This window comes from Thamnophis sirtalis, unplaced genomic scaffold (genome assembly GCF_051295495.1).
Source record: "Thamnophis sirtalis isolate CommonGarterSnake01/CBP01778 unplaced genomic scaffold, rThaSir2_p1.2 scaffold_1, whole genome shotgun sequence".
Lineage (NCBI taxonomy): Eukaryota > Metazoa > Chordata > Lepidosauria > Squamata > Natricidae > Thamnophis > Thamnophis sirtalis.
In genome coordinates, this window is record NW_028261381.1 from 85,431,954 (window position 1) to 85,459,135 (window position 27,182).

General features: G+C 36.0%; 1 protein-coding gene across 2 annotated transcripts in view; it reads left to right on the forward strand.

Moving 5' to 3' along the window:
- The window catches only part of MICAL2 (microtubule associated monooxygenase, calponin and LIM domain containing 2), a 142,171-nt gene that overhangs the window by 23,679 nt on the left and 91,310 nt on the right, over nucleotides 1–27,182 (forward strand). For both annotated transcript variants that reach the window (XM_087718123.1, XM_087718131.1), the window contains 11 exons: nucleotides 15,120–15,327; nucleotides 16,213–16,329; nucleotides 17,553–17,654; nucleotides 18,684–18,839; nucleotides 19,788–19,888; nucleotides 21,419–21,676; nucleotides 22,076–22,191; nucleotides 22,942–23,068; nucleotides 23,503–23,593; nucleotides 23,706–23,853; nucleotides 25,757–25,956. In XM_087718123.1, the coding sequence (XP_087574249.1) occupies nucleotides 15,120–15,327; nucleotides 16,213–16,329; nucleotides 17,553–17,654; nucleotides 18,684–18,839; nucleotides 19,788–19,888; nucleotides 21,419–21,676; nucleotides 22,076–22,191; nucleotides 22,942–23,068; nucleotides 23,503–23,593; nucleotides 23,706–23,853; nucleotides 25,757–25,956 (1,624 nt within the window). The remainder of the gene's footprint in view (nucleotides 1–15,119; nucleotides 15,328–16,212; nucleotides 16,330–17,552; nucleotides 17,655–18,683; nucleotides 18,840–19,787; nucleotides 19,889–21,418; nucleotides 21,677–22,075; nucleotides 22,192–22,941; nucleotides 23,069–23,502; nucleotides 23,594–23,705; nucleotides 23,854–25,756; nucleotides 25,957–27,182) is intronic.

Below are 27,182 nucleotides of genomic sequence, written 5' to 3' on the forward strand. Positions count from 1 at the left end.
GAAGAGCCGGGCACAGCCTCAGGGTTGAACGGCTGTGTTGCACTGTCGCAGCAACACTACACAGCAGCCATTAGGTGACCATGCTCATGAGCAGCCACCTGGCAACCCCCCGCTTTTTCTGCGGCTTCCAAAGCACAGAGGTAGGATGCTGAGTCTTCCAGCAGTTTCCGCTCTGGGAGTACGCTCTATGGTTGTACACTCTGGGAGTATGCTCTGCCGGCAGCTAGCCCACAACCATAGAGCATACTCCCAGAGTGGCAATTGCTGGAAGACTCGGCATCCTACCTCCATGCTTTCGAAGCCACAGAAAAAGCTATGCGGTGGCAGTGGGCTGCAGTGGAAATGCCCTGGCTCTGCAGGGAGAGTTAGGCAAGGGCATTGTGACCCTGGGAGTCCCTGAGCAGGAAGCAGAAAAGCCGCTCACGGACCCCCCTCTCCAGCCATGCAGAGCTCCATTCACTGACCTAGGGGAATTCCAAAGGTGGGAAGCCGCGGGAGCCGGAGGGCGACGAACAGGCACTCACGTGGCTTGGTGATACCCCTAAGTTAATGAATGGCGCTGTGCCCAGCTGGAAAGGGGGGATGCCGGGCGGCTGCTCGGCAGCCTCATGGCTGCTGTGTACTGCTGCTGCGACAGCATAACACAGCCATTCGACCCTGAGGCTGTTCAGGAGCCCACTCGCAAAAAAGCAGCTGCCCGGCAACCCCAAAACAATAAGCCCTCCCCTGGTAATAAGGCCCAAGTCATATTTTGTGGGTCAAAAGAAAATACGACCCTGTCTTATTTTTTGGGAAACACGGTATTTCTCCACAAACTTCTCCTTATGGATAAAAGTTCAAAAGTCTATTCCTATGCTTTGCTATTCATACATATTATATCATAAGCCAACGTACATCTGTTTTTTAGTATTTGAAAGTTGAGCATGATATATACTTGTAAATTTCCAGTTATTTTAATCTCTATTGTAAATATAACAAAAACAAATTCATGTGTTAATTTTAATATATTAAAATATATGCACTTGCTTCACCTACTCACCTTTTGAGGAAGATTATTATCATATTTAACTTGCATTGAAAATCGATGCATTCAAAGTAAAAATGCAAGGTGTGCTGGGAATACTTAATAAGAAACCAAAGCAGCTTTTTAGTTTCCACTCTCAGCTTTCATAAGAACCTCTGAGTGAATGATCACTGTGTAGGTGGAAGGGGAACATCCTTATTGAAAAACTGAATCCATTTGCACTCAATTAGGTTAAAATGCTTTGTTTCAAACGCAGGAAATCAGCAATCAGCAATCCAGGCAGTTCAAATGAATATAAGGGTTTATTGCAAGCTTAAGCTCTCTACAAGAATCTGAATGACTACAGTCAAAGCAAATTGACACTGTTGACAAAGAGTCAACAGAATTCAAATGAACTGGACTTAGATCCCTTGTGGACATGAAGGGATTTGAGATTTGTGACATGCTCCCCCCCCCCACTCCCCTTAGCCTCATCCTGGTCATCTTCTACACTTTGAACCTGACTAATTAATACAATTAGTCCTCTATTAATGACAATAATTAGGGCCAGCAACTCTGTCGATAAACAAAGGGGTTGTGAAACACAACATTACATGATCACATCAACTCATGTAGTTTCAGTTGCAGTTGTTAAGTGAATCCTGCACAGTATTTTAGCTCAATATCACAAGATTCAGATTTGGGCCCTCCTGCCAGTTTCCCATCGACTTTGCTTGTTGGGAGCAGGCAATGAAGATCACAGATGGTGATCATGTGACCGCAGGATCCTGCAGTCCAGAATTGTGAGCCGATTGTCAAGTGCCTGACTATGGAGATGCTGTGACAACCTCAGCTTTGAGAACTGACCATACGTTTCCTCATACATCACTGTCCTACCTGTGAATTGAGTCCTTAACTGTAGCACTGATGTAAATGAGATAATTTGAGTTACATGTTGAATTATGGAATATGTACAACTTAAGTAGTTAGTATCCTTCTCTAATTAAGGATTTTTTAAAATGTGTTTTCTGTTCCCAGGATAGAAAAGAATTGGACTATCCCAAATTTTATTATTAACAATGGCTTTTTGTCATTTTTAAAAATGTGAATATTCCACAGAAATTAAAACAAAAATGACATTTTAATAGAAAATAGTATCAATTAATAAATTTCAGTTACTCCAAAGTGATCCAAAATTGTTTTATCTACTATCAGAGTAACCAGACTGTATGTATGGAAATGCTTAATCTGAGGAATGTAATGAAAACACTGACTGAATTGCCAGCCAAATGTAGCTATCAAGCAAGCATTCTTTGCTGATGAATCATTGTTTCCTGTCAAAAAATATCTATGATATAAATATGAGTGATAGGAAGTGCAAAACAAGAACAAATCCCAAGTGACTAATTTCAGGCAGTACTGGTATTAAGATACTAAATATACTAGGTTTAGCACCTTAGAAGATTACATTACATGCCAGTATATAAATCAGTTGTGGAACTAAAATCTTCCATACAATTAGCGAGAACAAATATACTTGGAATAAAATATGGTTCTGATGTTGATCATAAATGGTCATAGAATTAAACTTTGTGGACGAGCTAGAATGTTTCGCTAAATGTTAGAAAATCATGTTGAAATTCCTGCGTAGTCATAAATAGCACAGCAGTCTTGCATCTTACTGTTTACATTATTTCTGTCTGTCTGTCTGTCTGTCTATCTACCTACCTACCTACCTACCTACCTACCTACCTACCTACCTACCTACCTACCTATCATCTATCTATCATATATCTTGTAGCCTTAAAATGTATATATTGCCTTATTTATAATGTGGTATATAAGTATAAAATACATAAAATAAAAATAAATGTAATGGTTAAGGCATTAGGCCACAAACTGGGAGAACGTGAGTTCTAGTGTCACCTTAGGTGCAAAGTCAGCTGGGTGACTCTGGGCCACTTTCTCACTTTCTCTGAGTTCTAGAAAGTAGGCAATGACAAACCACTTTTGAAAACCTCCCCAGGAAAAGTGCAGGGATCTTTACGAATCAGACATAATTGAATGGAAGAAACTACATACATACAGTAGTGAAAAAATAATAAATAAAAATATCTGAAACAAAAAAACAGGGAAATCAATAGATTTATAAGAAATAAACAGTGACATTCAGTTTTAAATAAACATATTTTCAGATGTTGGCTACAGCAATATTAGAATAGACAACTTTTTAATGGTTGAGGGAGAACTTTGACAGATAAATCTCTGCTTTTGTAGGACAAAGTAAGCATTTCTATTTCTATTTTAGCCTCTGTTTATAGTATAGTCTTTATTGTCATTGTACAAAATAAATACAATGAAATTAATTAATAGGAATGCCTGTCTAAAATCAATTTTGAGATAGGAGTAATGCAAAAAATCTGAACCACATTTTCCATATTTATTAAATTGGAATCATTGTATTTTCTGTAATATTGCTTCTTTGAATTTCTGCATATTTTTACTGAACTCGATTGGTAGTCATAATTGGAAAATGGGGTTTTGGGTAGAATAATCACTTGTATTATTACTTATGCTTCTGAAACAGCTGAATTTAGTCTATTAAATACTGTACAAATGGGTCTGCAGAGCACCTGCGAGAGGACCAAACCTCTTTCAATAATTCAATAATCTTGACAGTAAAAGCCATTTTGCAATGTTAGCTCTTGCATACTGTGGAAGGGAAGGGGGTGTATCCAACTAAACATTACTTCATTATCATTACTAGTAAGTCAATTGTGCATTATTCAGAATGGAGGGATTCATCTGGATCAAAACTCCAGATGGAAGTGAGTGATTTACTACCTGCCTTGCTATAGTTCTGATCTCTCTCTCTCCCTCTCCCTCTCTCTCTCTCTCTCTCTCTCTCTCTCTCTCCCTCCCTCCCTCCCTCCCCTCCCCCCCTCTCTCTCTCACACACACACACCATTTCCCTGCTTGTCAGATACCTGCTGATCTAATATCAGTAGAAGCAATGGGTGGCTTTTTCAATGGGGTAGATATGTACAGAGAGGGTTGGGCAGGCTCTTTAAAATTCGTGCAAATGGAACACCCACAACTGTCTGATGCAGTCCTAATCACTTTTCCCAGTCAGTGCTTCAAGAGCAGACAGACTGGCAATAAGTATATTGCTTAATCTGTTTGGTTTGCTTGATAATGTCTGGAATACAAACTGAGCAATTTTTTTAATGCACTTCCACAGTAAGATACATAAATACTTCACCATACCCTTTATGCATTTCCAGCTAGCTGAATCAAGGTACACAAACACTGTATGTTGCAAGTGTGCTCCTTGATAGTTTAACATTAAACTTTATTGTTTCTTAGCCAAGGCTTGAAATGATAGATCATTTTCTCAGGAAGTTAATATTTAAAAATATGAATTAGTGTACATTATAATGGAAGAAAAAAAACCCATTCAAGCTAAGACTATCTTCTTGCTACTCAAACAAAGTAAGGTATTCTGAGAAAAAACAGCAACAATTGTTATATGTATGATAACAATTTCACCCCCATCCCCATTTTCTATCAGTTTGAATGTAGTTAGATTTGGACATTTATAAAAAACACATTTGATATCAGTGTGTATTTTTTCATGGCTTTTTAATATCCCCCCCTCCTTTCTTTCCTATATTTTCCTTCCTCCTTTTGAGAAATTTAGTTCAGAGAGCAATGAAGTTATTGTTGTAGGTACATGTTTCAAGTAAATGTTTCTTGAACAGCACACACTGTTCTACTCCCCCCCCCCGCCCCCAATTTTAATGCAAATTTAATGGCTTTTGGCATTGAGGAGTTTCTAAAGCAATCTGGCTTAGAGGAAAAGTTTAAAGTAATGAAATATCTACCATACTTTCTCCCCTATAGCCCTCTATATAGTCTGAGACTAAAATATGGGATGAGGTGTTCATGGGGGACTGTCAAAGGCATCCTGGGATATTTTATCAGAAGAAAATGTTACACCAATAACTACCATGTTATAAATGATGCTAATATGAGTTCCATATTTAACTCTACCTTTCAAATCCTGGATACTATTTTGGTGGAGAATTTTGGGATAAATCATTTCAGAAAAGCTGAAACCACTTGTGTGAAGTACAAAAAGAAAACAAATTTTGAATGCATTAAAATTCTATAGAGGTGTAATTAGGGTCAAGGTTTTAGAATGGAATTGGATAACTTGGATATTTTTTTTCAAAATCCAACATGAGCTACTAGCTTTATTTAGTTCCTGACAGGATTAAACAGGAATTGCAAATGGTTGATGTAAAAGGTGGATGTGAAATTGAGGAAATAAGCAGTACATGCCGTACAGTACTTTGCATTGTACTCTGAAGCACATTTGAAAGTGTGATTTCTGCATATAGTTTCATAACAACTGTAACCATTTCTAAGAGTGAATTTTTTAAAAAAATATTTATATCAGAACTATGCTGTTTGAAATGAGCATCTGTATTATCTGAGGACTAGCATACTGAAAAGAACTTATTACCAGGGATTTAAGGCAATTAAAATCATACTTGTTTTGTTATTAGAGACTGAATTTGGTGGGCGGAGGAGGGGATGCCTACAAGTTGGTGTTGATTCCCGGTGACTGCCTGGAAAAATCCCTGGAGTTGTTTCCCCCCCCCCCCCCCCCGCTCCCAAGGCTGAGAGAGTGTAACTGGCCCAAGGTCAGCCACTTTTTTTTTTGCCTAATATGAGACTACAACTCACTGTCTTCTGGTTTCTAGCCTTAACCACTGCACCAAACTGTCCCTCTGAGGACTGCAAGTACTCTGTAAATTAAACAAAACATTATAATAATGTAGAACAGAATTCAACATCGCTTAGAAATTGTGGAAAATTTGCAAGTTGCTTTGAATAAAATGCTTAGATTCAGCTAATAAAACCAGAGCCAAGAAACTTATTTAAAGCCAAAGAGCTTTCATCATCTCAATTTTTAAAAAACACACAATTCTGGGACTCCCTCCGATTATTTATGCTTATTTAGCATTACCTGTTTTATTTCAAACCACAAGAACTGCAGACATCAAGACATTACTCTGATGATTTCTGTAATGTGCAAGCACACGCTGTCCTGAAAAACGGTTCCACCACAAAAGCGCGTAGGACAAAATCGCGCTCGACAAAAGCGCGCTGTGACGTCATCACAGCGCGACGAAAAAGATCGAAAAAATGTAAAAATAAAGCTAAAACCTTCCCCTAACCCCCCCAAACCTAACCCTAAACCTAACCCTAACCCTAACTCTTAACCTAACCCTAAACCTAACCCTAAACCTAACCGTTAAAGTAACGAAAAACGGAACGGTAACCCTTATCCTAACCCTAACGCTAACGCTAACGCTCTAAAGCTAACCCTAACCCTTACCCTTACCCTAACCCTAACCCTAACCCTAACCCTTACCTTTATGTGAATCGGCTTGCTTTAATTTAATTTTTATTAATTTTTATTTGAATTTTTCGATCTTTTTCGTCGCGCTGTGATGACGTCAAAGGCGCGATTTTGTCGATCGCGCTTTTGTCGTCCGCGCTTTTGACGGGTCACGCTGAAAAACAACTGCAATTATTACCAGATGACAGTAAGGACAATCTCTCAATAAAAATAAAGTTAGTGGGGAATAAGTATGCAATTTTAGCACAAGAATTAGCTGTGAAGACAAGTAATTATATGGCCTGCTAGAGATATTAGAGCAGTGTGCAGTGAAAGTAGAGAGGGCAAGATAAACCAGACAATGGAGACATAGGAATCAGTTTTTAGACCGCCTGGAAATGATCTGACTTGCGTTCCTTAGTTCAAGATCCTTTGATATGACCAAATGGTCTTCGTGATAACTATAGATGGAAGAATCCTAAGATTGTTTGATGGGAGGTGCATTTGGTGAATTTGCAAAATTCCAATCTGTTGTCACAAATTGCTGATTTTACTAAATCCAATAATTTGGGCAGAGTTGCTCAGAATAATTAAACACCTCTTTTAACAGCATTAAATAGAAAGATTAAGTCACTTGGACAAAAATGCTCGAAGGAAGTTAAAGTTTTACCATTTATATTATTTGCATAATGGTTTGGTTTATATGTGTTCTTTTTTTAAAAAAAAGAAAATTATAGGAAGTAATTCTTTATCAAGCACTGGTGATGAAAAAAACCACAGACAATACTTTTTTGATAACAGAACAGAACAACTTATTTGACTTCAGGAACATCTTGTTTGAAGAGATTAATTTTGGTTTAATGCCATCAGTACTAAGAACTGCTTTTTCTGGCACTTGATTGTTGCCTCCAGAATGAACTTGGTACAGTTACTTTTTAAGTCTATTGGTTATAGTCTTCCACTAATGTGATAGTGAAGGATATTTAGCTATGGTTTTGACAGTTTAAGAGAGTTTTGCAAAATAAATGGAATTATTTATTGTAGACAACTATTGATACTGACTACTTGTTTTAAAATTGACACACTGCTAGGACAGAATTCCTAGAAGATGATGAAGTCGGGTCAGATGCTTAAATAGTAAGAGATGATAATACCTGTGGGTAATGCCACAATGAAGTTATAGGAAACTTAAGGTTATGAGCTAGATGATGTGGGTCTTGATGAGTCATTGTGGGGAAGCTGTTCCAGACTATGAGAAAGGTATGATTAAAGCCCAGTAATAAGCAATTCTTAAGCTCCTGAAAGGAGCTCAGTTCTTACACTACTACAGAGGTGGGTTCCTACCAGTTCGCACCTATTCGGTAGAACCGGTTCGTCAAATCTATCAAACGGCTTAGAAGAGGTTCCACCAGTGGACCCGTAAAGCAGGCCACACCTACAGAAGAGGTTCCAAAATTTTTTGAAACCACCACTGGTGGGTGTGTAATGTCCCGCAGTTATCTAAGCATTAATAATGATCTAGTAATATTTCCTTACACATTTTAGGGACCTTTCCTTACATAATTGGTGTTTTCTTTCATACTTTTGGATTTTTAATTTCTGTTTCCGTTAGTAGGCAATTGCTAAAACCAATCCCACGTGAAAAAGTATTCAAAGCCTTCTTGATTTTAATTGTCAATTTATTTATTCCTGCACATTGTAATATTTATTCATTTACATATCTCTGTTTTTCCACTGTTGTGCAAACACAATTCCAGCAGCTGCTAACATGTGTAAAATTAAATATATATTATACTCCTTTTCAAATAGCCAACAAATATTTCTGGTTTTAATTCCATATCTTGCTTTACGATTGCTTCTAACCACTAACTTCTGAATAGCTACTTGGACCGACCTAAGTACTAATTCATAATTCCATATCCGGTCACATGGGCAGCAAGCCACTCCCATCCGGTCACACGGGTGGCAAGCCACTCCCACAAAGGAGGCCACACCCACAGAGTAGGTTCCAACAATTTTTGAAACCCACCACTGCACTTCTAGCAAAAGACAAAGTAATAAACTGGTAGATAGCATGTGCTGAATTTCCAGGAGAAAACAAGGAATATAATTTTTCTACTTTTAAAGTTACACTTAGTTTGTTGACAACATTACACACTTCCATCTAAACTAGTAATATTTAAATCAGCAGGACAACCCAGAATTATGTTGTGAGTGAATTTTAAAAATCAGTTTAGTAATCCAAATATGAAACAGAAAAGTATTCATCTACACAGCTTCAAAAATATAAAATAAAATAACATAAAGGTTCTAATTAATACCAGGATTAGGGTTAGGGTTGAGATTTTTCTGGGGTCTAAATGCTATTGAAATTTGGATAGAAAAGGGAAAAATAAAAGTGGCTAGGATAGGACAAGATAGTATAGGAACCTGTTTGATGATACAGAAAAATATAAATTAGCATTGCAAATACAACAAGCCTCAGGCTAATCTTCAAAGACAGCCCTGCTTTCCAGCCATAATGTCTGCAGCCATTTCCTTCACTGGAAATCTGCATCTTTTCAACAGTCTCTTCTATTCTCAGTGAAGATAAACCGAAATGAAAATAAACGATGGTTTATTCATTCAATGACCAGCAATGACCATTCAAAATGGAAGGTAATTTCCCATGCGGGTCACTTGGTAATTGGTTTCTTAATTATTTTTCCATACAGTATGCAGAAGGTTGGATTCCAATATTACTTGACACATCCAGTTCAAAGTTATAAATCCATATCTACTTGATTACCCAGAGAACGTATCTAAGTAGATGGTTCTACATTAGATGAACAGGAGCTAAACTGTCTTAATGCAGGGCAAGCTCTTGTATTCGTCTGAAGTTTGGAAAATAATGTGAAAAAGAATGAGAAAGAAAATGAATAAAATTTAAGCATATGCATCTAAGTACGCTTAGAGTGAGATGCCTATCCTACTTGAGGTCTAGTTGCTTCTCCCTTTGCTAGCACATGACATTCAATGTGCTTCTCTGGAATCAGTATGATCGTTAGATATGAAAGAGTTATGAAATAAAACGCTAAAAATATTATCCATATGAATATTTGATAAAATCTAAATAGAGTGAGAAACAAAAAAAAAATCTAATGAAAGAGATTTGTGACTGCTACAGTGGTCAAGTTGGAGAGGAAAGAAGTTGGGAATGGAAAGAGCTGTTTTGTAAACAAAGTGCAGATGAAACCAGTTGGCCATGTTGAGAAAGCTTAGTATACATTACAAAACAGCCAGAAAATTATTCTTCATATTCAAACCTTGGGGCATGTAAGCATCTAGAATTTAGCCTGCCAGAAGCTGCCTGTCATACTAATGAAAGTTCTTGTATCTGTAGCAAGGATCTTATCTATTCAAGTCAAGTGTTTGACTTCTAGTGAGAGAAATCAGTTCTACTGAAGACTTATTGCAGGAGCTCAGAGCTACCTTGAGACAAGTTCAGGAAGAATGGTGTAGGCTGCCAATTACAAAGGTAAAAGTAAAATAAAACTTTTTCAGATTCTTACATCTAAATCCCCCAACTTACATCTAAGTACCCCAAAAGTAACAGAAAGCAGATTTAATCCAAACCACAAAGAATAAAACATTGCCACTAATTATAGGAGAAAAGATAAAGATAACATTGAGTAAAAGAGGAACCAAACAAACAATAAAGGTCAAATATTTTAAACTGGGTCAAAGAACCAAAGACAGAGTAAAGTCACAGAGCTATATTAGTGAACCAGCAATAGAATGAGTATGTGTTGTCCTAAGGACAGATCAAAGTCCAAGCAAGCAAACTGTCATGCTCATCAGAAAATAGATTGTAATTGAATGTCTCTTAAGGCAAGGAATTTTCACTACTCCTCATTTGACAATGCAGAGGACTGGGAAAATAAGTGGTTACAATCTCTCTTGCAGTGCTTTATGGTGAGGACATTCACCGTAATTAATTTTGACATTTGGATGCCTTTATTGAAATAGAATCATGATTGTGTATGTAGCAATAGGGCTCATGTATTAAATTCTGTTGAAGCCAGGTAATGTTACCTTTTGTTGATTTTAAATCAACCAAGCATAGGTCAATATATATGATGGAGAGGAGGAGGGAAAGGGTAGATTTTGCTTTGGAGCAGAATTTATTTTACAGACATGCCATAGAAACAAAATATTTGGCCCAACAATAGTTAAAATATCTACAGTTTAGAAAAGATATATTAATTTTGCTGTATTAACATTTACTTAAAATATATAATGGATCAAGTCTGTTAAATGAGAATGTTTAACTTTTTAATGTAACGTGAAGCAAAACAGCTCTTTTATCAACATAAAATGACATTCAGAATTACTTAAAGAGAATGTTAATTACCTGTGAGCAAAATTTATAACCATGCTTAATAAAATTCTTAAACTATTTTGTCACTCTGATAGGTGGCACAGAATATCTGGTAGTGCTTAACTAAAACATATTTGACAAGGATTTTATTTTTAGATTTAAAACTTTGTCTTAAAAAGGCCCAAATTCTACCTTACACAAAAATTGTGGGGCATAGCTGTAATCCTATATATATAGGTTCCTAGAAGAAATTCCTATTAAACTCAAGAGTGCAGCTTTCTTAACAGCTTTTAATAAGAAATGCACACAACTTGCTTAATTTACTTGCCAAACCAAATACAATCTATTTAGTCCAGTGTCCCAGCAGATGACTTTGTTCCTGTCTCAAAAATAACTTGGAGGTATGTTTCCCTGCATTCCTGTGCACTAATGTGAACAAAGGAGCTTTTTTCCTTGAGGACATTGGCATCTACAGTATTTCTTTAAAACAATCCTTTGTAGTTCACATCAGGAGTGAGATAAATTTATCTGATAACATCTGCTATATAAGTTGGAACAAATTGATGCTTACTTAAAGTACTTCCTTAGATGTAAATATAAGGCATCAGATCTGTATGATATCAGATGCATATTGAATAAGGCAATTATGCTTCATACACCTGGCTGTAGAGTGGTGGAGGTGGATTCTGACCTAGAAAACATTTTTTGCTTCAAGCTCTACAGTATATTCAATAGTATGACATACCAGTGAGTTTTAGAAATGTCTATTATTTAAAATAGTATAGTTATCTTTCATCTTATTTAAAAGTGTGTTGTGCAGTCTCTGTAGAAACCTTCAGAGCAATGAACTGAACCACGTAGCAAACCCAGAAAAAAAAACAGTGGCCAAAAAAAATCATAAAACAAGAACACATAATGAACATAACATTATGTGTGTCCAATCACACTTGGTCAATAAATAAATCTGTTCTGTTCTATCCTATCCTATCCTATCCTATCCTATCCTATCCTATCCTATCCTATCCTATCCTATCCTGCAACTTGGACACAATAAATCAAGTTGTAAATATGCATGCCTGCTTAATAAGAACATAGCAATTTTTTCATTCTACCCTTCTCCTGTATCCCATGTTTCTGTCAAAGTAATGGTTTATACTATATGAAAGTTGCACAGAAAGATATTCTTTGCAAAGCATGGGAACATGAATGAAACACTTATTTTCAAATCCTTAAAACAGCTGCATCTTTTTCTGGCTGTATCTATCAGTTGTCCCTGTGTGTGGGTGCATACAAAACCTCTTTGGTTTGCTTTCTTTTCAGCAAAATTCTTCTTCTTCATGCAATGTAGCTTAAAATCTTTTTGGATGAAAGAGAGATGGAAGTGGTTCTTTAATGTCAACCAAGGTGGGAGTATTATCCATTTATCTATAGCAAATTCTGCCAGTCAGCTCTTCTCTTTTCACACACTGAATTTTTTGCTGCAAATCAGCCAAGGCAAAAGCACCAAAGTCATTAACAGCCTTAAAGCAATGATTTACTTTAAAAAATAATTCTCTCCTTTAGATTCCAATTTTGCAAACAGAAGAATGAGTTAAAAGGAAGGCATTTTGTAAACCAGGCATAAATCCAGAATTCAAGCTAATATAAGCTGTCTGTCAGTCTATGAGCCCACAATGACGCTATTGGGTCTGTTTTTCTGACTGTTCTCTTTATTGAGTCTTTGCCTAGCACTTTATGTCTTTCTTTCATCATAAATAGATTAACTAGATTTGGAAATGGAGAAAAATCTGGGAATCAGTATATAGTACAAAGTTAGATATGTAGAGATTCTCAGTCATCCAGGTCATAGTTGTCCCAAAGGTGCTTTTCCCCAGTTGTCTCCAGAAAAAGCATCTTTGGTACAAAGTTAGGTGTTTGTACTGTATATTAAATGGCTTTCTTTATGTATCTTCAGATTTAAATGTAATTGAGAACTAATTTGTTCAGTCTCGTTCATAATTTGCTAAATGCAAGAGTCTAAACCCTACTATGCTTAATGCAGTTAAGAACCTTATTGTTTTTGTCCTCCAATTTTTTTTAATATGAATGGCAAATAACACGTGTATTTTGCATTTTAGTAAGAAATCTTGATAAACAAAACTACAACCCAAGTAATTTAATGTAAATATGTTTGATGGTATTCCCAGATTGTGGCATAAAACAGTTGCTAACCGCATGCCTCAGAGAAAGTAGGTGGTGTTTATCTTGTGACTGCTCAAAAGAATGTATGTTTTAAGTGATAAAAGAATATTCCTTGAAAAACCGAAGTTTGAATGAGTCACTTTTTATAACTGGAATTGTTTGTATATATGCACAGACATATGCATACGCACATCTTTGCCTAGCAGGCCAGAATAGATTAAACTATTTATGGTGTATATGTGTTGAGTACTGTTAAACTGTGTATATCACTCTTTAGCAATGTTTGTTAGAACTCAGAGTTCTCATGTGAATCATAACAAAAATGTGCTGACAAATCTCATAAACCTCTACCCACTGTTTCCTCAATCTCGATAGTATCTGGACTACATAATGCTGATCCATATAATTAGGTCAACTGAACCAGTTTTATGATAGCAGTTGACACAAAGTACCTTTGTAGCTTTATCTCAGCCCTTCAAGGTAGGCTAGACTAGGAAATCAAAGTTATGAATGCTAATGCTACTTTTATTATAAAGTTACAGTAACAGAATTTTTGAAGTCCAAACTACTTCTCCCCTCTGTGGAGGGTCATATCTGAAACACTTTTCAAATTACATTCATGTTCCAGACTCAGATTTCTCTTATTTGACTTTTGTCTTGGTTCTGGCTCTTGTTAAGGTTATTCTTTCTGCCTTTTATAATTTAGTAGTTTTGACTTTATATGCTAAATCTAGTTGGAAAGACCAAAATTTACCTATGCAGAAATGCAACTAATGTATTGGGTTTCATAGAGTAAAGTAAGCATAGGTTGTTATATTAGTACTTGGAGTTTCATTTTCCTTATCTTCTGCCAGTCATCCTAAGAACTGTTTTAACAATTCATCAGCACAGTGTGTGTGTGTGTGTGTGTGTGTGTGTGTGTGTGTTTGTGTGTGTGTGTGTGGTGTGTGTGTGTGTGTATGTGTGTGAGAGTGAGTGAGTGAGTGAGTGAGTGAGTGAGAGAGAGAGAGAGAGAGAGAGAGAGAGAGAGAGAGAGAGAGAGAGAGAGAGAGAGAGAATGCCTATATGTCAAATCTGTACTGAAGAACGGATTGGTTCTCAAAAGAATAATGAATTTTTCAAGTTGATTTTAGGTATTTGAATGTTCTTGTTTGCTTCAAAGTTTGTTTTAATACTTCTAAGCAAGTTTCCAGAACTATATAATTTGGTCCAAACTACCGTGTTTCCCTGAAAATAAGACAGGATCTTATTTTCTTTTGACCCCTGAAATAAGCACTTGGCCTTATTTTCAGGGAGGTGTTATTATTTTTGAAGTGCAGTAGGTGGTGAGCATGGTCACCTCATGGCTGCTGCTGTGTTGCAATATTTTCAGGGAAGGCTTATTTTCAAGGGAGGGGTTATTTTAGTGCATGCGCTCAAAAGCCCAATTGGGCTTATTATCCAGGTAGGTCTTATTTTCAGGGAAACAGGGTATATTCATGTCAGAATATTGTTTTTGACCTAACTACTGGCTGTGAAGGGAAAGCAACTGAGGAAGGGCTTAGCTGTGAATCATTTTCCACCTACTGGTATATATCTATCTTCTGTGCCCAAAAGTGCTGTTTACTATATACAATAAAGCAGTTTTGGAGCAAATAGCTTTAGAAAGGGGAGTTTACAGGAAGAAATTAGTATCTGGATTAAGGTTATATACAACTATTTTAATGAAGGAGAACAACTAAGAACATGTAATTGGGCCATTGGTGGAAAGTCAACCACAAAGGATCCATCTCTGAATTAAATGGGAGGTTTTTGAGGAAGTATATTTTGTATGGAGTTATTATATTATTTGTTAGACTTATAACTCAAGAAATTCACAGCAGCAGGTATAACATTTTGTCTTCCAAAGTTTTCACACAATCACATTTTTGTGAAAGGCATTGGACTGTGATTTTGGCCCACAGTCACTTTGGGAATTTCAGTAGCCAAGGTTGCTCAGGCTTAATATTTTGAATCCTATCCAATTGATTTTGCCCTTGACTTTTACCAACTTAAGTGGTTAGGGTTAGCTTCTCTCAAGGTTTTAGATGTGCCTTTCATTATTTGCTGGCTGTGCAGGAGAGTGTAAATTTTAATTTTTCTATAAGTCTAATTATAACCAATTTTCCTCTTATTTGTTTTTCCAGTGTTTGATTGTTGGAGGTGGTCCCTGTGGCTTGCGAACTGCCATAGAACTTGCCTTTCTTGGAGCCAAAGTCGTTGTCGTAGAAAAGCGAGACACTTTTTCAAGAAACAATGTACTTCACCTCTGGCCGTTTACAATTCACGATCTTCGAAGTCTGGGAGCTAAAAAGTTTTATGGGAAGTTTTGTGCTGGATCAATTGATCACATTAGTAAGTCATAATTACATCATTGTTTCTTTCTGAAAAGGCACATTATACCCATGGTGAATACTTTTTGTTTAGAAATATTAGCTGCAATTTAATTCCAAGATGTAGATGTAGTGTGTTGAATAGTTAACAGCACACAGATTTGCAGCTCTTCCTGATATGATATAACATTTATTATAATGGATTCATATGCTGAAAACAAGATCCACTGCAGAGAAAGTCTTTGACAGGTATTTTTGGAAGAAGACAAAATTAAGTGCTTTGCAACTCCTTCACAGTGTGTCCTTCCTGTCAGTATTTTCAAGTGTTTTTTATCTAACCTGGATGTCAAAGTGTTCCTTCAGAGTTTTAACAATATCAGTTGACAGAAATTATCTTTACATAAATTGTATTTATGTACAATTTTTCAGTAGGACTTGATGTATATGTCAGAGTTCAACTACAGCCTCCATTTACAATCTGGATTATTCATAATAAAACACAGGAATGGGATTTCAATTTATAGGCTTGGATCCTTTCTTAACATTAAAAGAAAACCATAAAAAAACTTCTTGGATATCTTCCAGAATGAAAATAAATGGTAAATAATGTATGATGCAGGAGCCAAAGTGGAGCAGTGGTTAGAGTGCAGTACTACAGGCTACTTCTACTGACTGCTGGCTGCCTGCAATTTGATAGTTCAAATCTCACCGGCTCAAAGTTGACTCAGCCTTCCATCCTTTCAAGATTGGCAAAATGAGCACCCAGGTTGTTATTGGCAATATGCTGACTCTGTAAGCTGCTTAGACAGAACTGTAAAGTACTACGAAGTGGTATCTAAGTCTAAGTGCTAATGCTATTGCTATTGCTACGACCAAAAACTTAACATGTAACATTTGTCTTTCATAGGCATTAGACAACTTCAGCTTATGCTCTTCAAGATTGCACTGCTGCTGGGAGTTGAAATCCATGTGAACTTAGAATTTGTGAAAGTTTTGGAACCTCCTGAAGATCAAGAGAATCAAAGTAAGTTGTGTTTTTTTGTAAGGAAGAATTTCACATGAAAAAAGAATGTTTAATATTAGAAAACAGGTAACTATTTTTGGTGCAACTGATTATATCTGTAGAGGTGTGCAAAGCATTTTTTGTGGCTAATCTGTGTCGAGAGCATAATATGTATTTTTGATTTGTATCTGTAGTGAAACTGTGTAACTCGATCTAGGCACAGATGGAAACTTGTGTTTTGGGCAGAAACGTTTGTAGAGAAAGCCAAAGTTATTGGTGATACATGATTGCTAAGTAAAGGAAGGTATGAGAAAGGAAGGAAGGTATGAGAAAAGTCAAGTGAATGGAAGGAGTGGATCGATAGCTCTCATCCTGACTTCAAGGACAACATACACAACCAGCCTCTCTGTCCCGATCTTTTCCATTGTTTTTCCTCCTATTTCCCTTCAGCTGCTAATGCTACTATCCTTGGCTTCAAAAGCAGCATCAAGGGGAGAAGAGAAGAAAGGTTGAGCTTAAACTATGTGGAGTAGGAGAAGATAGCAATCCTTAGTACCTTTCCAAAGTTTGCCTCAACCATATCTTCAAACAATGAAATCCTTCTGGATTTCTGTTGTTGAACTACTGTCCACCCACAGTTAAGGAAAACGTCTGAAACAGTATGTGTTTGTTTTGATTTGAAACAAAATTAATTTTCCATTTTATGTGCATCTCAATATGCGACCTGAATAAATCCATGTTTTTGTGTATTTTATTTATTTTGCCTAATGTTAAGTTTTAGAGCAGATGTTGTACCACATTCCTTCTCTCAAACTGAAGGATTGACTCTGAAGATCTTTTCCAAAGAAGTTAAGGATGGATTGAACAAAGAAGCTAATTACAGGAATTAATTAACTAATTAATTAGTAACTAATTAAATTGTGATTCAACATTAAAATTGGAATCTTCTTGCTTATAAATGTTTGTTATGACATGATACACTTTTGAGTAGAATACATATGTTAGATTTATAGAAACTTGGTTCATGATCATATTAGTGTTAACTTTCTTCATGTATTGCTTGATTATTGTTTAACAGAAGTGGTATGGATGAATATAATTATCAATTAATAAATTGAATCTTTTAAAAAATCAACTAGAAGAAAGTAGGGAAGTTTTTCCTTTTCTTAACATGATTTGCATTATACATGTTACTGACATACAGACATAGGCATAGTACTTGCTGACTAACCTCTTGATTTCAGAAATAGGTTGGAGAGCTGAATTTCTCCCAATGGATCATCCCTTATCAGAATTTGAATTTGATGTCATAATTGGAGCTGATGGCCGAAGAAATAGTTTGGAAGGTATGTTAAAAATAGAATAAAAATTCAATTGAACAAATATCTAAAATGGAAATAAAGAGCCTGCTCATTTTTTTCTTTATAAAGAACAATAAAGTAGATTAGACTTTTAAAAATTATTACACTTTTATTTTAAAAAAATATACTTGGCTATTATCAAAAGAAAGAGACATGCACTTTCAAAACTGCAAAATCTAATGCAGAACTTTTCATTATTCCAGTAAGAACACGTTGTGCTATTTGGATCACAATTCTGCAGGTGCACAAAATGAATATACAGAATACTTGTTGCTATGTATTTAATGAACAGTTTACTTTAGGAAGCAATAAATTGACTTAAAAGATAATCATTGTGAATTTGGCATAGAGTAACCAAATGGAAGGAGAGAGAGATCCTGTTGTACTAGCTGTTAAATATTTTAAAAGGAATTTAATAATAATAAATATCACAACTCTAAGTTGGCTTTTGTCAGTGAGACATTAATTAAATAGCCCTTGCTATGTCATATGATTGAACATCTTCATGCCTATTCCTATTGGGATTTAATTAGATGTACATTAATTCTTTGGAACTTCTAGATTTTAGTTTACAACTTTTGAACTTAATATCACTACAGAGAGTTGTGCCTACCCAATTTTGGAGAGAAAAAAACCAGTACATCTCAGGTAGAGGTACCAGAAGAATGTGGTAGAATATTCACAATAAATGTATAGCAAAATAAGTAAACTCTTTAGGAGATTTGTAAATAAATGTTTACACTCGGTATGAAATATGTAGAGCTGCCCAGTGGAAAAATGAAGGGGGTCAGTTTTAAGAATCTGATGCAGGAAATTATATAGTTAGAGGAGGTATGATTCAATTAAAAGAGGACATAATAGAGAAATGCTAGGAGAGAAGAACAAACATTTGAGAGTTTTCTTGCTCCAAATTAATTTGCAATCTTTGTGATCTCCACCTGAGTTCTTGGGTAAATGCCCAAATTTCTCATGGAAAAAAGGTATTAATCAACTCATGTTATTTTTCCTTCTAAGGTTTTAAAAGGAAGGAATTTCGTGGAAAGCTAGCTATTGCCGTTACTGCCAACTTTATAAACAGAAATACCACTGCAGAGGCCAAAGTGGAGGAGATTAGTGGTGTTGCTTTTATTTTTAATCAAAAATTCTTCCAAGATTTGAAAGAAGAAACAGGTGGGTATTCTTTTAAACATGGCAGAATACAGCAAACTGGCAACCAAACTGAATAGCAGAGGTATAAAATCAGAGATAGTACTTAAATTCATATGCATTAAGATTTTGTTCTTCAATGATTTACACAAAAATCTATAATAGACAGCTTCACTTATTATGCTAAATCAAAAGCAATCTAGCCACATATTTGCGCAGTAATGTGGATTTTTTTCCATGTTGTGGATCACCCCTTTCCTGTGGATGTAGGAATATAAAGGATTAAGAATAAACTGATTTGACTTCATTTATTGTTTTGATTAAATTTAAATTTAAATTGGAATTGAGTATGAATGCTGACTAGTTAGACATTTAATATCTTTCTCTTACAATGATTTCTGTAGGCACATGTAAGTTGCTTGCAAGTTTTCAAGGGTGCTTGTGTATCAGGAACATGGATTGTGAACTTCTGGTCATAGCATTAAGTATGAACTAAGTCATAGTTATTTCAAAGGTGCTACTTGTTGCAATAAAAATAGCAAAATGTTTTATGACTTTCTACTTTAGAATCTTCCCAGCCTTTACTTTTTCATATTATTTTCTGGTTCAATTTCCCCCCCAACACTTGGCATGAATACAAGGAGAAATTGAAATCCCTGAAACATGCTGTTTGTTTACAAATTTAATATGACATAGTTTTTAACTAGGATAGGATTTTAGATTATGGACAAACATGGTTTAATGTGTTCATCTTTAAGTTATAAAACCCTGATGTTTTTAATGTCAACATCAAGTTAGAATTTAATTAAATGTATTGTTGAGAAAGTTAAGAGCATGAATGAATTTGAATTCAAAATTTAGGAGGTTAAAAATGTTTTTTTCCAAATTTTTTGAATGTTTTTTTTTTAGTAAAAAAATTGAGAAATATACACTGCTTTATTATATGAGTTTTCATGTCTTGCTCGTCTGTAGGAATTGACCTGGAAAATATTGTTTACTATAAAGATAGCACCCACTACTTTGTGATGACTGCAAAGAAACAGAGCCTTCTGGAGAAGGGTGTCATTATTAATGTAGGTATCTAATGTATTTTTTTTTCTCTGTATAATAGTACACATTCTGATCTCTGAGCCTGGACAGAATCTTAAAACCCAGATTGTCTTTTTTTTAAAATCACTACTATCCACATTATTTGGGACAGATTATTTTCAGGATTCTCAGCCATTGTATTCCCAAAGTACTGGGTGGAAATTCTAAGTGTTGCAGTCACAACACACCTGATGAACTACAACTTGACAAAGCTGAGCTGCATTTTCAAATTGAAATATAACAGGAAATTGTGTTAAAGTATTCAAGAACACTTCACTGAAATTGAGTGTTCAAAGAAGATGGAGAGGAAACATGCAGGGATGAGACTTCATCATAGTATTAATAAACTAGGGCATGTTCTGGGTTAAAATTGTTATATCTCAATTGAGCTATTTTATAAATTCATAGAATTTGTATTTGTGCTACATTAATAATAATTGTGGATTATGAGAGTTGAACCCCAAATTTTCTGGAAAGTAATTGAGGAAGAGTGATGTACTGTATGTCTTTGGCAACTGAGTTTTATTGATTAAAAATAAAATGAGAAAAGTAAGAGCTGCACCTAGGCAAGAAAAATCAAATGCATAGGTATAGAATAGTCAATAACTACTTACGTATGAGCCAGCAGTGGGCTATAACTGCCAAAAAAGCCAATGCAGTCCTAGGCTGCATCAACAGAGGGATAGAATCAAGATCATGAGAAGTGATAGTACCAGTCTATATTGAACTAGTCTTGACTAATATTCCACACTTGGAATATTACATCCAATTTTGGTTGCTGTAGTACAAGAGAGATACTAAGACCCTAGAAAGAGTACAGAGAAGAACAATAAAGATGAAAGGTATCTGGAGCCTAACCATATGATGAAGGGTTAAGGGAACTATGTATGTCTAGCCCATTGAAGAGAAGGTTTAGGGGTGACACAATAGCTATCTTCCAATACTTATGGGGCTGTCACAGGGCAGAGGGCTTCAACCTATTCTCCAAAGTACTTGAGCTCAGGACGAGCAGTAACAGGTGGAAGAGCATTAAAGAGAGGTGCATGGTTTCCGATGCTTTTATTCTATGTTCCACATACTGTCTGAATTCATACTTTTTAAAAAGAAATGTTTTTAAAAAATCATTTTTGTTAGGTACAGATATATTTGATTTAGATGCCCTCAATGGCTTAGAGCAAGGGTCCCCAATCTCTGGACCATGACCCGGTACCATTCAGAACCGGGTTTTGCAAGCGGTGGGTGAACATGTGCGCATGCAAAACTCCATTTGCATGAGCTGCAAATGGAACTATATATGCATGTGCGGGCTTACCCAGAACCACCCGCTCTTCCCCCCTGCTACCAGTCCACAAAGGCAGAAAATATGGAGACCATTGGTCTAGAGCAAATTAAATTGCTGGCATATAGTATGCATATATCTTCACCATGTATTGTTATATGTAATTATTTGTTTTATCTAGCATCCATTGGACTGTCTAGGAATTTTAACAATAGACATCTCTGATTTCATTTAGGATTTTATTGATACTGAAATACTACTGTGTGTGGAAAATGTAGACCAAGACAATCTATTGTCCTATGCAAGAGAAGCTGCCGACTTTGCGACTGATTATCAATTGCCTGCCTTAGATTTTGCAATTAATCACTATGGGCAACCAGATGTGGCCATGTTTGATTTTACTTCTATGTATGCCTCTGAAAATGCTGCATTAATACGCGAGAGGCATCGACATCAACTGTTGGTTGCTCTTGTTGGAGACAGTTTAGTAGAGGTAGGATGAAATACACATTTGTTCAAGATAGCTTTCAAAAGTGATTTGCTTTGTAATAACAGTTTTATGAACCATCATCTAGTAAATATTGCAATTTTGAATGCTATAATACTATTCTCTAACTTAAATGGTAGGAACTTCAGAAGCATTCACAATCTATACCAAGATGGTTTTTTTTAAAAATTACTATTATTATTGTCTGATTCTCCAGCTCTTAGCTATTGTGTTTGTTTTTCCTCTACTTTCTCCTCTTTTGTGTAAATTGCTTACCTACCTGTATCCTCTGCTTTCTCCCCATAATATTATGGCTGGATGATATCTAGATTATAATAAAGAATTTGAATTTTTTTCCATTGGAATTATATTAGATGTTATCTATAACAAAAATGTGTTTCACAGCCGTTCTGGCCAATGGGTACTGGTTGTGCAAGAGGATTCCTAGCTGCATTTGACACAGCGTGGATGGTGAAAAGCTGGGCACAGGGAAAGTCCCCTCTTGATATCCTAGCAGAAAGGTAAGTCTATATGTGCTTGTGTTTATATACCAGAGAAGTGAGTAAATTCCATGTTTTCACAGAATGTAAATTGATCCCAGTTTGATCCAAAGTCCCCACTATCCGTGGCTATCTAGATATCAAGTATGCCTTACTATTGGCCTTGGACACTTGGTTGCTACAGTTGATTTCAGTAGCATCTAGGTGACCTAGTTCTATCATATTTGATAATGCTTCTATTATCTTATTCTTGTTCTTATTTTGTGACCAATTTGTTTCTCATTTGCTTCACTGCAATCTTTGCCCAATTACAAGGAGGAGAGGGTTTTTTTTGGGGCGGGGGGTAGATGTTATGTATGGTAACGATGAAGTCAAGTGTCTGAATTTGGAAAAAGGTCATATAAGGGCTGAGAAAGCATATTTGTGGAAAGCAAAAGACAGCACAGCTGTAAATGGAAACCTGACTGACTAATAATGGCTGTGAAATCTCTACCTACTGCTGTTTTGTGGCTAAAGGAGGAGTTGTTTCTTGTGCGAGAGGAAAATTAAATCCAGATGATTTAGGGTGATGTAATCTTACATCATTGTAGCTATTTTTCTGCCTTAGGAAGACCTATATTTTTCTGTATGAGTTATTGTCATCGTAAGCATTTTTCATATTTTGGCAAATCTAAATTCATTGTCTAAATAAAGGTAGGTGCACATCAGGTGAGGTTGAAAACTGCCTGCCTCTTAAAATCAAACAGGCGTTTTTCTATTGCTGTCTTTCAGGGAAAGTATTTATAGACTCTTACCTCAGACAACACCTGAAAATATTACTAAGAATTTTGACCAATACACTATTGATCCTGCCACACGATATCCGAATTTGAACTCAAGTTGTGTTCGACCTCATCAGGTAAGCCAAGATATAAACAATAAAACTCTTTATATTCAAAGTGGTACTAGGAAGGTAGGGTTGGTTTTTTAAGAATGTTTCTGTTCAACTTTGACTGCCATAAACAGAGTGGTTGCATAGTTGACCTATAATATATGAAAACAAACTCATATGATCATGAAGAAAATGCAGACCTGCCTGTTTTGCATGCATGTCTTGATAGATTTATTTCCCCCAGATGTTTATCTGTAAGTTACCACAATGATGTTTCATTGCGCTTTAATGTTTGTTAAATGCTTGGAATCTTGGAATAGGGTAGCACATAAATATAATAATTAACATATAAACTAGAGTTAGATAGACATTTAGTTTAGATAAATGTTTAGATAATTGAATGATAAATCACATTTGAGCAGTGAAGATTCTGAACTTAACCGATGATTATTTCCCATTAGGTGAAACATTTATATATTACAAATGAGCTGCAGCCCTGCCCACTAGAAAGAGCAAATACTATTAGAAGATCAATTGGACTTTTAAAACGTGGTAAGAGACATTTCATTAGTGTTCTTTTTTTACACAATATACTGGGACAGCTTGAAAGTTGTAAAGATTGTACCGGTAATTTTTTTTTAAAAAAAGAAAATTATTCTTTCAGAATATGACATAAGGCCCAACAAACTTTTAACCTGGTGTCAGGAACAGACTGAAGGATACAAGAACGTGAATGTCACAGATCTCACCAGTTCGTGGAAAAGTGGCCTTGCCTTATGTGCAGTTATACATCGCTTCAAACCTGACCTCATGTAAGTTTTTATACATGTATGTAATGCTTGCTAATTGCCAAATTCCTTTTAAAATAAAGACTTGAATAAGGCCAATCAAAACAGTAAAGAAAGATTGTTTCTCTTTTTAACATCTATTTTGCAATTCTCTGCATCTTTTTGTTCAGATTCTGCCCCTCAGTGTCTTTGGCTCTATACTAAAAAATACAAAGTTTACATATTCAAAGAACTCCTGTATGAGTTTCAACCATACTGTTTTTTGCTTGTATTATAGAAGTTGGTATCTTTTATGCTTGTATTTGTTCCTGAATACGTAGCATTATTTTACAGTGTTTTCTTTTAAATACTCTGTGCTGAGTAATATTCACATGCAAATGTGGGGAGAGGTTATTCACAATTGAGGAGTGCCATCTGTATTGTTATAATGTCTGGAAAAAAAATAGAAAAACAACCCATGACAAAAGAACAATGAAAGCAAAGGAAACAAACCCTGAAGGCAATTAAAAGGAAGAAAGAATTGTCCTTATCAAAACCTAGGCAAAGAGCCAGGTCCTTAAGGCTCTTTGAAATGCCAGTACTGTGTGTATGTGTATCTTTGTGTGTGTGTGTATGTCTATCTTAATACATCTGTGGAAGGATATTATGTCAATTGTTTGGAGAATGTAGGTAAAGGTAAAGGTTCCCCTAGCACATATGTGCTAGTTGTTTCCGGCTCTAGGGGGCGGTGCACATCTCTGTTTCAAAGCCAAAGAGCCAGCGCTGTCCAAATACATCTCCATGGTCATGTGGCCGGCATAACTAAACACCGAAGGTGCACGGAACACTGTTACCTTCCCACCAAAGATGGTTTCTGTTTTTCTACTTGCATTTTTTAACATGCTTTCGAACTGCTAGGTTGGCAGAAGTTGGGACAAATAACGGGAGCTCACTCCGTTATGTGGCGCTAGGGATTTGAACGGCTGAACTGCCGACATTCTGATTGTCAAGTTCAGCGTCTTAACCTCTAAGCCTTTGGAGAATAAATTGCATGTTTTATTCCTATCCCAGTTCCTCAAAATTCTGAAGATGATGTCGATTAAATTTTTATTCTGTTTTTTACATATATTGATCAACTCAAGACAATTAACATATCTAATGCTCCCACTTCCTGGAATGCCCCAACACTGGAAGTCTTTAAGAAGATGTTGGATAGCCATTTGTATGAAATGGTATAGGGTTTCCTGCCTAGGAAGGGGGCTGGACTAGAAGACCTCCAAGGTCCCTTCCAACTCTGCTATTGTATTATATTGTATTAAACAGCCCTATGAAGTGGGTTGAGCTGAGAGTCTGGACTGAAGTCATTCAGCCAGTTTTTCATGCTTAAGAGAGAGCCAGAACTCACACTCTCCTGGTTTCTAAGTCGGCACTTTAACCACTACATCAAATTGGCTTATACTGGAACTAGCAACTATTTCATACTTATTTAACAAATATCATTCTCTAGAATAAGGATATTCTATTATAGCATATATTTATTCAGGATTTCTTTGGTTGGTTGGTTGGCAGGCTGGCTGGCTGGCTGGCTGGCTGGCTGGCCAGAGTTTTAAGGGATAATTATAGACTATTCTTTTGTATATATAACCTGGAATGAAATAATGTAAGGAGATGGTAGTGTTCTACTCTGGCAAAAACATAATGCAGAAGAGAGTAAGTAGGTATAAATACTCACTAAATTAATCTTTTATCAAGGATACCAGCACAGATCCCCCCCCCAATATTTTAGAAAAACTTTGAAACCAAAATGATTTAGTATAGCAGAAAACATTTTCAAAAGTACTGTAAGAGATGAACAGCAAGAAAATAAATCCAGTTGCTATGACTCAGTTTTCAGACTACTCTAAGAGATGTTTCTGTACTTATACGACTTTTCTTCCTAATTCTTAAGTGACTTTGATTCCCTGAATGAAGAAGATGCAGTCAAAAACAACCAGCTAGCATTTGACATTGCTGAACATGAATTTAAAATTCCTCCTGTCACAACTGGGAAAGAAATGGTGTCTGCTGAAGAGCCTGATAAACTTAGTATGGTCATGTATCTCTCGAAATTCTATGAGCTATTTAGGGGGACACCTCTGAGAGCAGTGGGTAAGTCAGCTCTGTTGTGTTTACTCTCAGCAAGCTTTTGTTACTTTACATTCAGGTTTGGCCTTAAACCTGAACCCAAGGTTTCTTGCAATTATAACTGCTTTGAAATATCGAATTATATTTAGGTATGTCAACCAGTTTTTATAACAAAATTGGGGAAATGGACAGTTTTATTCTTGAGTGGTTTTGAAAAGCCAGAAGACACTGTTGCCATTACTTATTTTGGTTAATTGATCACATAAGTTTCATGAAAGTTGCTGATTCTGCACTTGGTTTTCATATTTGCCTCAGTTTCAGAGAACCTTGTCTGCTAGATACCGTATTTTTTGGAGCATAAGACACATCTTTTTCCCTCAAAAAAGAGGCTGAAAATCTGGGTGCATCTTATACACTGAATACAACGTTTTCTGCCTCCCGAAACCCCGCCCCTTCACCAAAATGGCTGTGCATAACCTTTATGAAGTATCCAGAGTGGTCATGGGGGTTGGGGAAGGCACAAATGAGCAAAAAACAGGCCATTTTTGCCCAATTTTCCTCCCAGCCCCCAGGAGCACTCTATAAGCCTCCTAAAGGCTATGCATGCCCTATTTTTGACAAAAAACAGAACCATTTTTGCACACAAAAAAAGGGCAATTTTTTGCTCATTTTTTCCCCACCTACCACCCCCAGGAGCACTCTAAAAGCCTCCTAAAGGCTATTCATGCCCTTTTTTTGAAAAAAAAAATGGGCCCATTTTCACGAAAAATGGGCTGTTTTGGGGAGGTCTGCAGACTGCAAAAACTTTTTTTTAAAATTTGCCTCTTCAAAATCTTGGTGCGTCTTATACTCTGGTGCGTTTTAAACTCCAAAAAAATACGGTTTATTGTCTTCCAAGTGCTATGATATGGGTCAGTAATACTTAGAAATCTACATAATCCAATATACTTTTGCCCCTTTCACATAGTCATAAGCAAAATGTGGAAAAGAAGAGGCCGGACCACTCTTCACTCAGTTTGCATTAAAATTTGTACAGTAGAAGAGTTCTTAGGCATGCACAAATATATTTTATGTAAAGTAATAATTACAATCTGCTAATCGTAATGGATTTATTCAGATATATATCATGCTTTGACTCAGTTCTGCTCAACGTGTTATAATTTTTGTGTCTGCATTTGTCAGTGGTTGAGTCGTTGAAGGCTTTAAACCTATCTCCCAACTTTCTAGACAGTCACAGAAAGACATCTAAT